The 12,022-nt window shown below is 51.5% G+C and overlaps 1 protein-coding gene across 1 annotated transcript in view; it reads left to right on the forward strand.

Annotated features, from left to right (window-relative positions):
• The window catches only part of ZFAND3 (zinc finger AN1-type containing 3), a 357,108-nt gene extending 348,317 nt beyond the window's left edge, over positions 1–8,791 (forward strand). Inside the window, exon 6 of the mRNA XM_046005671.1 lies at positions 6,460–8,791. Coding sequence (XP_045861627.1) covers positions 6,460–6,614 — 155 coding nt within the window. The 3' untranslated portion in view covers positions 6,615–8,791. The remainder of the gene's footprint in view (positions 1–6,459) is intronic.
• Positions 8,792–12,022: the final 3,231 nt, after the last annotated feature.

The raw sequence follows: 12,022 nt of genomic DNA on the forward strand, positions 1-12,022 counted from the left end.
GTTTTGGTATGTTTTAGTATGTTTTAGTGGTTTTTGTTAAATTGTCGAGTAGAATAGTCTCTTCGAAATTGCAAATTCTCCTTACCTCTGAAGAACAGACAGACTGATGCCCATCCACCCGTTCTCTCCCCAAGTCCAGCTAAGCACTGTGCCTGCCAGCTTCTGAGCCAGGATATCCAGGGCTGCTTCTTGGAGTCTGATGCTTTTCCCTCCACCATGCAGAGCCAGAGGTGGAGGAGAATGTAAAGCGGACCCTATTCCATTCCTGAAACACCTGCAGCTGCTTTGCCCGTACCATGGGTCTGATGAAATAAAATGCATTAAGATCCTTTAATACATTTCTGTGCTGCAAATTCTGCCTTGGGCGTTGGGTCAGTGGATGTGGTATAATCCAGGGTTGCTGCTGGTGGGAGTATAAATGGCTAATGCTTTCCAGCAAGCTTTCCTGTAGCTGCCTGCTGCTCCCAGCACACACTTACAATGAACTATGAGGTCAGCTTGCTGTCCTGAGCTTTAAGAAACTTCTACCTTGCTGGAAAAAAATGTGATTCTTTTTTCTAACGAGCTTGCCTGGTCATTTCAGACACATGGATCAGGAATATTTGTCACCTGTTCTTTAAATAGGCACGTGGATCGCAGGTGGTTTCTGTTGATGCGTTGGGAGTGTCCATTACCAGGTTTCTCAGGAAGCTCTGGGAGGTCTCTGGTAGGTTCTGTTTGCTGGAGCCCATGGTCCTGTGTAGGAGCGGTCTCTGATTTTCTTCCTGCCTGGGCCTCATGACCACTCCGCGGCCAGCACAGCCTCCAGAGCTGGTGGGCAGGCACGCTGCGACGGATGTGTGCGCGCAGATGGCTGCGCACCAGTGGGTCATGTCATAGACCTCCAACCCCAAGGCTTGTCAGTAGTTTTAGTTTCTTCTTGAACCTTTGGCAATTTGAAATTCAAATGAGCAAGAAAGTGTAAAATATTTCTTGTAAGTGACGTAAAAAGTGAGCTGAGGCTTGCTTGCCCTGGTCTCTGGCTTTACTAAAACTGCCACTGTGGGTGAGCCTTCAAGGTGGGGGTGTGGGATCTGCAAGAAAACAAATGTTTAACTGAAGTCCAGGAGTATCCAGGGCTGCCCAGTTTTGCCAACTTTAAATAGTGCTGCTTGGGGGTGCCTAGCTGGCCCAGTGGGTGAAGTGTCTGCCTTCAGCTCAGGTCATGATTCCAGAGTCCCCAGGATCCAGCCCTGTTTCAGGCTCCCTGCTCAGTGGGGAGTTTGTTTCTCCCTTTTGACTCTGCCCCTCCTCACCGCTTGTGCTTTCTCTCTTCTCTCTCATAAATAAAATCTTTTTTAAAAAAAATAAAATAAATAGTCCAAGATAAAACCGATAAGCAGCATTTCTGTCTGACAGGGATTGAATAAAAATATGAAGGACTCAGACTTTGAATGTGGATTTTAGCATTGCTTTATCTCCCTTTGGAAATTCCATGAAAAAAGTTTCAACCCCTGCTTAATTCTTAGTTTGGAGGGAAGTGCTTGGCGGCGGGGGTGGGGCTGGGGGGTGTTGGTGAGACACGGCCTCAGCCAAGGGTGGGCACTGCTTGCAGGATATAAGGTTGTCTCCCTCCCTCTGCCCCCAGCTCCTGCACCCACCTTCCCCACTCCCCAGTACTTGGCTATTTCCCTGGGCTTGTGGGTGGGGGGCCGTGGAAGGGCAGAGCTGGCCACTGAGGCGGTTGTTATCTGGTTCAGCTGCCCTCAGGGCCCTGCCTACCGCAGTAGTGAGAGGTAAAGGACAGAGGGTCTGGGACAAGCTTTCCCAGTGTTTCTCTTGGGTAGTGATTGTTGTGGATTTTTGTAAACAAGTCAGTAAACAGGAACCAGTGTTATAGCTTTCATAGCACTTAGAGCAAGGTGTTGGCTGTCATCTTCAATGACGGCATTTGTGCAAATTGTTCTGGGTCCTGTATGTTGAGTCTCAAGATACCCAAACCCCTCTCTGTGTAAGCAGATGTGAGGTTTTAACTGTGGATGAGGACACCAAGATGAACAGTATGACTTCTAGATGTTAGCTTTAAAAGCTGAAGGGTCAGGTCAAGTTTGGTTCCCACCGAATGAAAGCTGCCCTTCAGATCTTTGTGAGTCTTGGAGAAATGAACCTCAGTTCTGTTTTGCGTTGAATGTGTTTTCAGGGCCATTGGGTGCTTGGCATCTTCAGGCTGATGTGGCATATGGCTCTTGGCTGCCACAGGCCCCAGGTCCACATCAGGAGCGCTTTGTATTTTTCATGCCGTGTGAGGGATAAACCCTTTCTGGACAGAGGGTTAGATAGCCCTCAAATTATGTTTTCTTGCTGTCTGCTATAATCCTGTGCCTGTGATAGTGACAGAGGGAAGTTTCTGGTATCCTCCCATCTCTCGCTGTCCACAGCCAGAGTTGGGCAGCCCGGGATAAGCCCAGGTAGGTCAGCCTCTGGGGCCATCTAGGCAGGCAGCCTCTTCTCTCCTGATGCTGGCTGCTTATTTCAAGAAGATTTTTTCAGACTGAGGGCCTAGCTGCTGGAGACCTTCCAGCTCAGCTGCTAGGGAGGGGCTGACTGGTATCACCTGTAGTTGGCCTGCTGTCCCTCCTTCTACATACAGGATGGCCTGTCAGAAGCCAGGGAGTGGCCATGGGAGGAAGGTGGGCTATAGAACAAAATGCTCAGAGAGCCCTCTTCACCCTCCCTTTTTAATTAAGGGATCGTCCCAAATTGTTCTTCAGTGCCAGCAAACAAAGAAAACGCCCACACAGATTCTTGAGTGTTTTGTGCAGGTTTATTGAAAACAACTCTGGTGGCCTTACAGGAGCTCTGCAGCTGCCTCCCAGGCCAGTATGCCATGGAAAACCAGTAATCTGTGACTGTAAGGAGCAGGGCAGCCAGGCGCATGAGATGCAAGGAAAGGGCTGAAGTTAAAGCACATTTAGCAGGCAGATCATATTTTCAAAAGCTTTGCCTTGGGTGTTTTCCTTCTGTTTTGGGGATCAGTGTCCTTTTAATCATATTCTCCACCCCCTGATCCCTCCTCATCCCTCTAAAGTACTATGTGGTATATAGTTATTGTAGGGAAAAGTATATTGAAATTATTTTTCAAACCACGTGTCACTGAACTTTGGGGCCATAAGGAGGATATGAATTGTTACATATGCACACGAGTGAGTGATTTCAATTTAGATACATAGTTTTTTAAATCAGGGAAAAAAGAACTGTATGGTATCCTGGGAGATGATACCAAACCCATATTGCATCTCAGCTGACCAGTTCACTGTCCTCTGTGCTTTCATCCCTTCAGACACTGCCTTGGTTGACCCTCTCTGGAAAGGCCCCAATTGGTTGCTAATGAACAAACAGTGTAGAGAATCATCTGGTGCAGATAGAGGCTGTAAATCCCCTTGTGCTTTAAAATGGTGTTCTTCATTGAAATGAAGAACAGTCACCTTCCCCAGCAGCCTGAAATCATTTCTCCATATCCAGCTTGGTCTAAAGAATCCAATCAGAGAGTAACTGAGAGTTCGTGACACTTGCAGAGGTTTCTGGTAACAGACTTGTGGGTACCAAGAAAAGGACAGAGATTCGTCCCACCCACCAGTCATTCCTGCCCTCCCCTGTATCCAGAGCGGCCCACTCCCCAGCACTGACATAGACATGTGTTTAGCCATGCGTTTAGCCGACTGGCTGCTGTTAATGGATAATGTCCACTCAGCATTTGGGACAAGTTCCAGCATGTAACTTCCCTTTTGGAGAATGACCCTGACAGAAGAGGGGATTGAGCTTAATTTATGTCAGCTAATAACCTCAGTGCAGCAACTTGGACAGCTAGCCTTCCGGAATTTCCCAAGACTTTTCCGTAGTGAATGACAGTGCCATATATTCTAATTGTTACCCATGCCACTCCCAGGTATAGCTGCTGTGTAGTGGTTTTCACCTTGTAGAAATCAAAGCCAGGTGTCAAGTTGTGTCTAACAGAGGTACACAGAACTCGAATGGAGAAATGAGATGTTTCTGGCTGGCTGGAGAATCCTCACGCTGGAAGAGAGTGTATCAGGCAGCTGCTGTGGTTGTCACGGCCTGCTTCCTTTTCCAGATGGAGCCTGGGGTTCTCTGATCCCCTGAGGTGGCAGCTCTCTAGCCAGCGGAAGGCAAGCGCTAAGCAAGGTTGTGGGGGTGCGTGGTAAGCCTCTCCCCTCCACCCCAGTCTGCCTTTGACTAATGAGGTGTTAGGCTGAGCCAGGGCTGAGTTAATTTCAGAAGTAATCCATTTCCTGCTACTTTGATTCAGCCAGCACCGTTTGTCAGAAGTAGAGAAGAGCACCTGGGACCTTCTCCTGCATCATCCCAGTATCTTCAAAAAAAAAAAAAGGGGAAGGGGCAGCAGGGGTTCTCCCACCCCTTATTGTAGGTGCTGAGGTTATAGAAGTGTGTCAGGACTTGGTAACGCAACTGTCCTCACACACATCATGCCACCATACTGTGGTACCCCGCCCTAGGCCCCAACCTTTGCAGCAGGTTCTCCCCCGCCAGATGGGCTTTGCTCCCAAAAGACAGTTGGGCTTGTTAGATGGAGGATGCGTATTGAGGCCATCTGTGCTTAGGTTGGGAAGTCCTTTAGGACAAAGACAACTGCTATCCAATATCTACGAGTAATGAACTTATTAGTAAATATAACACATGAGCTCATTAATCTTAACTTTGCTTTTGGACCAAGAGGGAGCTTAGCTTGGCTTCTCGGGAGACAAAAATTTCATCTGTGTTCTTTCTTTTCCTTAAACCCAGTCCGAATTTAGAGCCAAACATATTGCCCTGCTGTCCCTGGGAAGCAGTTAATAATGCGTTTTTTTTCTCACAGTGGATGGTTCAGGCTCAGCCTGGTCACTCAGGCCCCCGGGCCATGTGCATGTGTTCTGTACACAGTGTGAGCTCAAGGCATCTGAGCAGGGTTCTATCAGCTGAAGAATGTTCTCTAGAGGAAGTGAATCTTAACAGCTGTTGCCTGTCCTGGCCACTCGTCTTTGCTTCAACTAATGCTGTTCTTCTAAAATCACTGCCTCCACCCTTCAGCTCTGAAAAGGAAAGAAATTGAGGATGTAGACATGGAGATGCACCGTGCTTTACAAGGGGTGGCTGCTCATTCACTCTGGGCAGTGAGATCTAGGCATAAAAGAAGTCTCGGGGGGGGAAAAAAAGTCGTCCCTGGGAAGAGATGTTGTTTGTGAAGAGAGCATTGGCCTGGAAGGGCTGCTATGGGATGCCTGCCCAGGTGCCCAGGGAGAGGCAGTTTAGGGAGGGATCACCTACAGGTCGGTCCTGTGGACCTGGTGTAGGTGTGTGGGGCCTGGAAGTGTGGCCACATAGGACTGACGGGGTGAGAGGGACGGGGGGGGGGGGGGGGGCAGCCAGCCCAGGCAGGTGTCTTCCCAGCCTGGATCTCCCCCTCCCTGAGAGAGGGGGCCAGACAGACATAGGTGACATCAGCTGTCTGTCTCCCCACCCCCACCCCCCAAACACACATCCATACACCCATCAGCAGTTTGAAATTGAGCAGAATGGAAAGGGAAAGGGCCAGACCCTTGGCAGCTCTGTGTTGCCTTTGTCCTCTGAGCTTCCCGCTGACTCCCTGAGGGCCTCGTCTTGCTCTTTCCTCCCAGAGAGACTTCACCTGTACCATTTCCTTTCTCTGTGGGCCTCTCCTGGGTCCTTTGTTCTGCTCATCTCATCAGTGTCTCCCTTGACTTCTCCGCTCCAGAAAGAGGAGCAGCCCTGCAGCCTCCTGACCTACCAGGTGGAGTTAGAAGCATCAGGTTCTTTTGAGGTGGCTGGCGGTTAGAGGGCAACATTTCTGTTCTTCCCCCTATTTATACGTATACCTTTTCCAGCGCTTGAAATAATCCATTTTCTTCTGAGAGCCTCCACTCCCTTGTAGGCTATGGTTTGATCATACCCACCATCTCCCTAAGCCCTCACTATACAGGAGGTAGAATGTAGTTTAAGCCATAATCATTTCTGCTCCCTCCCTGCCTCCTAGAAGTGGTGGGTGTCCTGTGGTGAATGTTACAGTTTGCCCAATCTGGGAAAGTGCTGAGCTGGTCACTCTCTGCTTTCTCGCCTGTTTGGTAGGGAAGGAGGGGGCTCAGAACCCACTCATCTCCTGGGGAAGGGGGTGTGTCTCACTGTAGCAGTCATCTTTGGGGTTCCACTTTCAGGATTCAGGCAGGAGCAGTGTTGAATGCAGAGTCAGTGTCTGAGCAGCCATGCTTGGACATCGAGAGGCTCCCGGACTGACTGGAGGAGGAGCTGGGAGACGGGAAGGAGCAGGCCCCTTTCCTTACTGGTGGCGGCTGCCCTCCCGCCCTCCAGCCCAGAATGAGCCCTGGGCTTTGTGCTTTCTGAGGCAACCCTAACTGTGTGTCTTTTCTGCTTCTCCCACTGTTGCAGGTTATGTGTTCTGTATGTTACATCGCCTCCCCGAGCAGCATGACTGTACGTTCGACCACATGGGCCGCGGCCGAGAGGAAGCCATCATGAAAATGGTGAAACTGGACCGGAAAGTGGGGCGCTCCTGCCAGCGCATTGGGGAGGGGTGCTCCTGAAGGCCAGGCACGGCCGCCACATGACGCTGTTCTTAGTTCACTAATGTTAGCCTTATTTAGGACAAAGTCAGCCAGACACCTTGTACTGGGCACGCGTCAGACTACAGCCAGTCCGTTTCCTTTCTTTAGCCAGCCGTCCTGGTACTGTAGTTTAGGGGTTGATGGTGGTTGAAATTGATTTCTGGCTGGTTACTAAGGTGCCTGCTAGCCATTGTATAAAATTAAAACATGAAGAATATTTTTTTTTGAGCATGGCTAGTGGATTTAAAACAACACATACCTGTCACTGCTGGAGTCAAACTTATAAAAAGCCTTAAGCGGAAAGTGTTCCAGATGGAGACTCTGAGTTAATAGAGGAGTAGAAGCTGGTGTTAAAGTTCCCATGACGCACATGGCTTTGCCAGAAACTCTGGTTAATGTTCGGCCTTTCACCTCTTCACTTATCCTTAGTCCCAGTAGCCAGGATACCTGATGGCCACGCGTGCCTTGGCCACAGGAGGCTGTTGAGACTGGCCACGTGGCTGGGCTGGGTGGTGGCTTCGCTCTCCCACAGAGCTGGAAATGGGGGTGGGGGGGTAGGTTCTTAGGAAATTTTTTTACCTGACTTGCTATGAAAAAAACTCTCTCAGCACACGAGAAGAGAAACAATAACCTCACTTTGAAAATTAGCTCCACTCAAGACTAGTCCATATACGAGACCCATCTTTTCTATACAGGACCCACGGTCATGAGAAGCTCCAGGGGCGCACCCTGACTGGCTCTGGTTTGCCATTTGCCAAGTGCAGGGATCTGGCAATTGATCAAATAAGGCTAATTACAGCACAGCAGCTGCGGCTAGGATCTACGGACTGGCCTCTGCAGCTAGATTTCTATATTGGGAGTTTTTACAAAGACATTTCATAGCCAACGGGAATCAGTAGAAGGGCTGGGGAGCATGTGGGATGCTGCCACCCACAGCCTCTGCCCCCTCCAGTGGCCGCCTGCCCAGCCCTCTCTGGGCCAAGAAGACGATGCCATGACCCAGCCCCTTGCGTCTGTGCAGCTCCGTAGTCCAGGGGACGACCTCTACCACATAGCAAGTTTAGGAAGGGGAGGCAGCCTGCATGACAGGGGCAGCGGAGTGATCTGTCTAGAACAGTGGTTCGTGGCCATGGCCCAGCTCTGAGTGAGACATTTGCTCCGCACTGGGGGTGGGAGGCCATGTTTCTCAGCCCGTGCCTCTTCCTGTGGGCAGAGAGGAGTTGATAGCTGTGGTAGCTCAGGCCAGGTGGGGAGGGTGGATATGGGCCTGTTTGCCCGAGTTAGGGAATCATCACCGATCGGTGGGGGCGGGGAGGGGAGACAGGATTAAGATTCTCTGGAAGGCCTGAACAGGGTTGAATGGGCTAGAGACCCTGTCTGGTCCAGGCTGGTAAGAGTCCCAGGCTCCTGCAGAGGTGGCTTGGATCTGCCTGCACACAGGCTCCTGGAATAGCTTAACCCAGCAAACTTTCCCTCTTATACCACGACCAACAACAGTTCGACTCTGCAGTTCACAGCCAAACACTTGAAACTACAAATGTTTTTTGATCCGGAATACTGAAATAGGAAATCATGCTCTTCCCAACCTCTTCCTCCCATCCCACCCCCACCAGAGTGGAATCCGCAGCAAAATCTCCAGCCTTATTCTTGCTTCAGGACCCAGACCGGTATCTTGCTCTAGGGCAGCCCAGGGCAGAGGGGCCGGGTCTGCCTGCGTTTACCACTGTTGTTAAGCCACGGCCCTCTGGCCAGTACATGGCCCTCCTCAGTGAGGCGGCCCGCCTAGGCCCCCGCCAAGCTCTGATCCCGAAGAGCCCCCCCCCAACCCCCCGCGCCCTTCCGGCCCTCCTCAGGCCCCACCGCTGCTGCTTCGAGGCAGGGATGGGAGCAGGCTCTCCAGGGAGCCCAGTGGCACACAGGGCTTGCAGCCCATGTTCACTTCCTGATGGTAGAGCTGGGGGTGGGGGGAGGGCTTGTTCCCCTGCAGTATCTGTTCTGTGAAGTTTGTTAAATGTAAGGAAAGCTTAAATTCTTGTATCTTTAAAAGAGAAGATCTTATTTAACCCTTTTGTGTTTTAGATTTACTTACACACATAGCCTAGAGCTCAGTTTTAGTTTTAACATTGTGAAAATATTAAAAGAATCTTGTAACTTTATTCTTTTTTCTCCTGCTGAAAAAAAAAAATTAAACCAATCGTATGAAAGTTTGGATTTCTCTGTTTTGCCAGTTCTCCTAAGTGCTACCTGTATAGCTAGAAAAATGGTGACATGTCTCTCTGGCTAGAGCATGGATGAGGTGTGGCGGGGAAGCAGGTGGCTCTTGTGTGCAGAGAGCGCCTCTCCATTGTCTGGGCTCCCCTCCAGGCTCCACAGCAGCTCCCCTTGTTTCTGGGAGTGCTTGTGCCTTCGGAGGCCACAGGGCCTGCGGGGTGGTGTGTCTGCTGGGCCAGGCCTTTGCTGGCAGCAGGGCGGTTACATAGGTGGGGGAGATGAGAAGAAACGGGCACCAGCCCTGACGGCCCCTCTGTGGTGTGTGGGTTGGGCGTGCTTGGGGCCTGGGAGGGGCAGAGTCCTGGGACCCCGACCCCTCGCAAGGGAGGAGCAGCATGGTGTATGTGCTGTGTGAGCACTGGTGTAGAGAAGGCACTTGCTATATTCATCGTAAGGAGTCTAAAAACGGGGGGGTGGGGTGTGGCGGGGAAGCGGTAGCATCCCTTCTCACCGCCTTGAAGGCAGAGTATTGACCGCACACTTGTCATTGGAGACGATGAGCAATTCTCGAACTCAGGAGTGCGTGTGGAGGCGAACAGGTAGATGGGGAGAGCACAGGAGTCTGGTGGCCTTGGAAAACGCTACGCATAGCAGTGCAACCCCTTGTCCCTGCTGCTGATCTGGGAGGCTTTGTTCATGCCAGCAGGAGCCTATGGCAAGAAGACCCGTGGTGGAGGAAAGCGGCAGTGAGGAACAGGAAGCCCACTGTGAGGAGGGGGTGTGGGAGGAGCTGGTCGAGGCAAACCGAGAACCTGCTTGCTCCAAAGGGGCTTACCGAGAGAGAGCACCCCAAGCAGGTGGCAGAGTGAGAGAGCCCCCAGGAGAAGTCTGCAGTGGCCTCAAAATCCCCCTCCTTTGCACCCATTCTCAAAGCTGCCCGAAGGAGGGCTCCAGGAAAAGAGGAATAAGCAGAGACAAATGTGGAGGCTGGGAGACACTGGAGAGTGCTGGGAAATGACTGCACTGGGCAGCTAGGGATGAGGTCTGCCTGCTGGAAGGCACCACACTTGATCCAAGCTTCTGTCCCAGGGATCGGGCAGGAGTCCGACAGAGAAAGTTAAGCAAGTAAAAATACACCGTTTATTAATGCCACAGAAATACTAAGGAAGAGGAACCATAGGCCTTACATGACTCTGCTGTGATTACATAGGAATAATGAACATAAAGATGATGCATGTTGTCTGGCAAAAACTGACAACAGAACTCTCCTAAGGGGACCGGGAACGTATGTGCAGAGCATGGTGGGGCGAAGTTCTCGTTGTCCATAGTAGGAAGCTAGCAGATAATGCGTAAAACTGAAAATTCAAGAGCTCAGTAGAAGCACATTACCTAGAAATGTGGAGGGAAATGCAGAGGACAAAGCTGAGTTCAGTGGTTTTCTCTGGGGATGGAGGACGGGAATGTGGTGAGCCGTGTATTTACCACTCCTACAACTACATGCATGTGTAGCGATTTTTTTAAGTTTTAAACATGATGAAAAGGGACCAGCTCTCCAGACTGTCAGGACTTCGAGAGGCTCAGGAGCCCTGGTGATGCACAGTGGAGTATGGGTTTCTTGGCCAGAGACGCTGTGGAAGATGCAGGTGCTGGTGCATTGTGGCATGTGACATAGGGCCTTTTTTTTTTTTTTTTTTTTAACCACGGGGCCTTTTCATCACCACCACACCCTGGCATATGTTACCCCACTTCATTGAGCACCTCCTGTGTGCTGGGCACTTGAGGAAAACTCGGGGAGTAATTCTGGCCAGGCCAGCCGGGAGCTTCTGGTGTGGACCTCTCTCATGTGCCGTCCCAGTGATGCGTAACCCAGAACACCCAGCAGATTCATTTCCCTTGACCTGTATCCTGTTCCTGGGTTTACCTATAAAGGTGTTCCCGATCAGTGACTGGATTGCAAGCCAGGAGCAAAGGGGGTGGGGACACGGGTGGGCTTTACCAAACGGGACAAAATAAAACTGATAGCTTTCCGCAGGACATGCAGGACAGGGCTAGGCTGGAAAGGGGCACGTGGCACCTGGGCTTACATGTGGCCTCTGGGCTATGGGGGGCTGGCCCCACGGGTTTGAGCGATTAAACTGTTTGCAAGTGAGAGGCTCCCCAGGACTCGGAGTTTCACTCACGTGGGTAGTGGGTTCATGCGTGACACCTTGTTGGGTCCACAGACTTGGGAGGCCAAGCTGGGCCTTTTGTTCCTAGCGCTCCTTTCCCACCCCAGCTTCGTCAGGTAGCCCTGTACTGTTCTCCTCCCTGGGCTAGTAAGAGCCTGAGCTGTTGCAGGGAGGAGTGTGGGTTTGATGGGCCAGGGCTGTGTAAGGCTTTGGGAGCAGGGAGGTCACAGGGTCAGATGTGCAAATGAACTGACCCCCATGGTAGGGGGAACTGTGGTCTTTGGAGTCCACAGGCCCAGGCCTACTGGACAGCAGGAAGAGGTGAGGGGCAGGGGATCTATATGGGGATCTATTCTGTGTGACACATTGCCCAAAGGAAAGGGCAAGTCACCATGACACGGTTCCCAAAGGCAGAAGCTCTTGGTGCACACCTTATATGTCGGGGGCCCTTCCAGCCCAGAGCCCTGGCTGTGGGGGCTCTCACTGAACAGCTGGAACATGCTTGGCCGCCAATCCATGTGCTAGGGATACAGTCAGGACCAAAAATACTGTCTGTTGTGGTGGGCGAGGGGACGAAAGCAGGGAATAAATGTGTGATACAAAATGGGTGAGGGAGGTGGTTAAGTAGTGCAGGGCCTGGGCGCTTTTATCTGAGATGGGGACCATCCAGGACTGAAGGTGTGGGTTGTAAAGGAGAACAGCCTGCAAGGGAGGCGGCAGGAGGCCCAGGAGGCTACTTGATAATCCAGGCGGTAGATGATGGTGGCGCAGAGCGCTCAGGGCACCAGACGGGCCGAGAAGTCAGATTCTGGACTCGGGCTGAAGGTAGCGACCCTAGGAGTTGCTGACAGATGGGCTGTGGGTGAGCTAGAGGGGCTGTAGGTGACTTCATTGCTTTGGCCTGACAGAAGCATGGTGGTGCCATCCATGCTGGACGAGGGTGGGAACACGCTGTGGGGCGCAGGGCGGTTGTTGGTCACACAACAGACTAAGCTGAGGTGTGGACTA

The sequence above is a fragment of the Meles meles genome, chromosome 5 (assembly GCF_922984935.1).
Source record: "Meles meles chromosome 5, mMelMel3.1 paternal haplotype, whole genome shotgun sequence".
Taxonomy (NCBI): Eukaryota; Metazoa; Chordata; class Mammalia; order Carnivora; family Mustelidae; genus Meles; species Meles meles.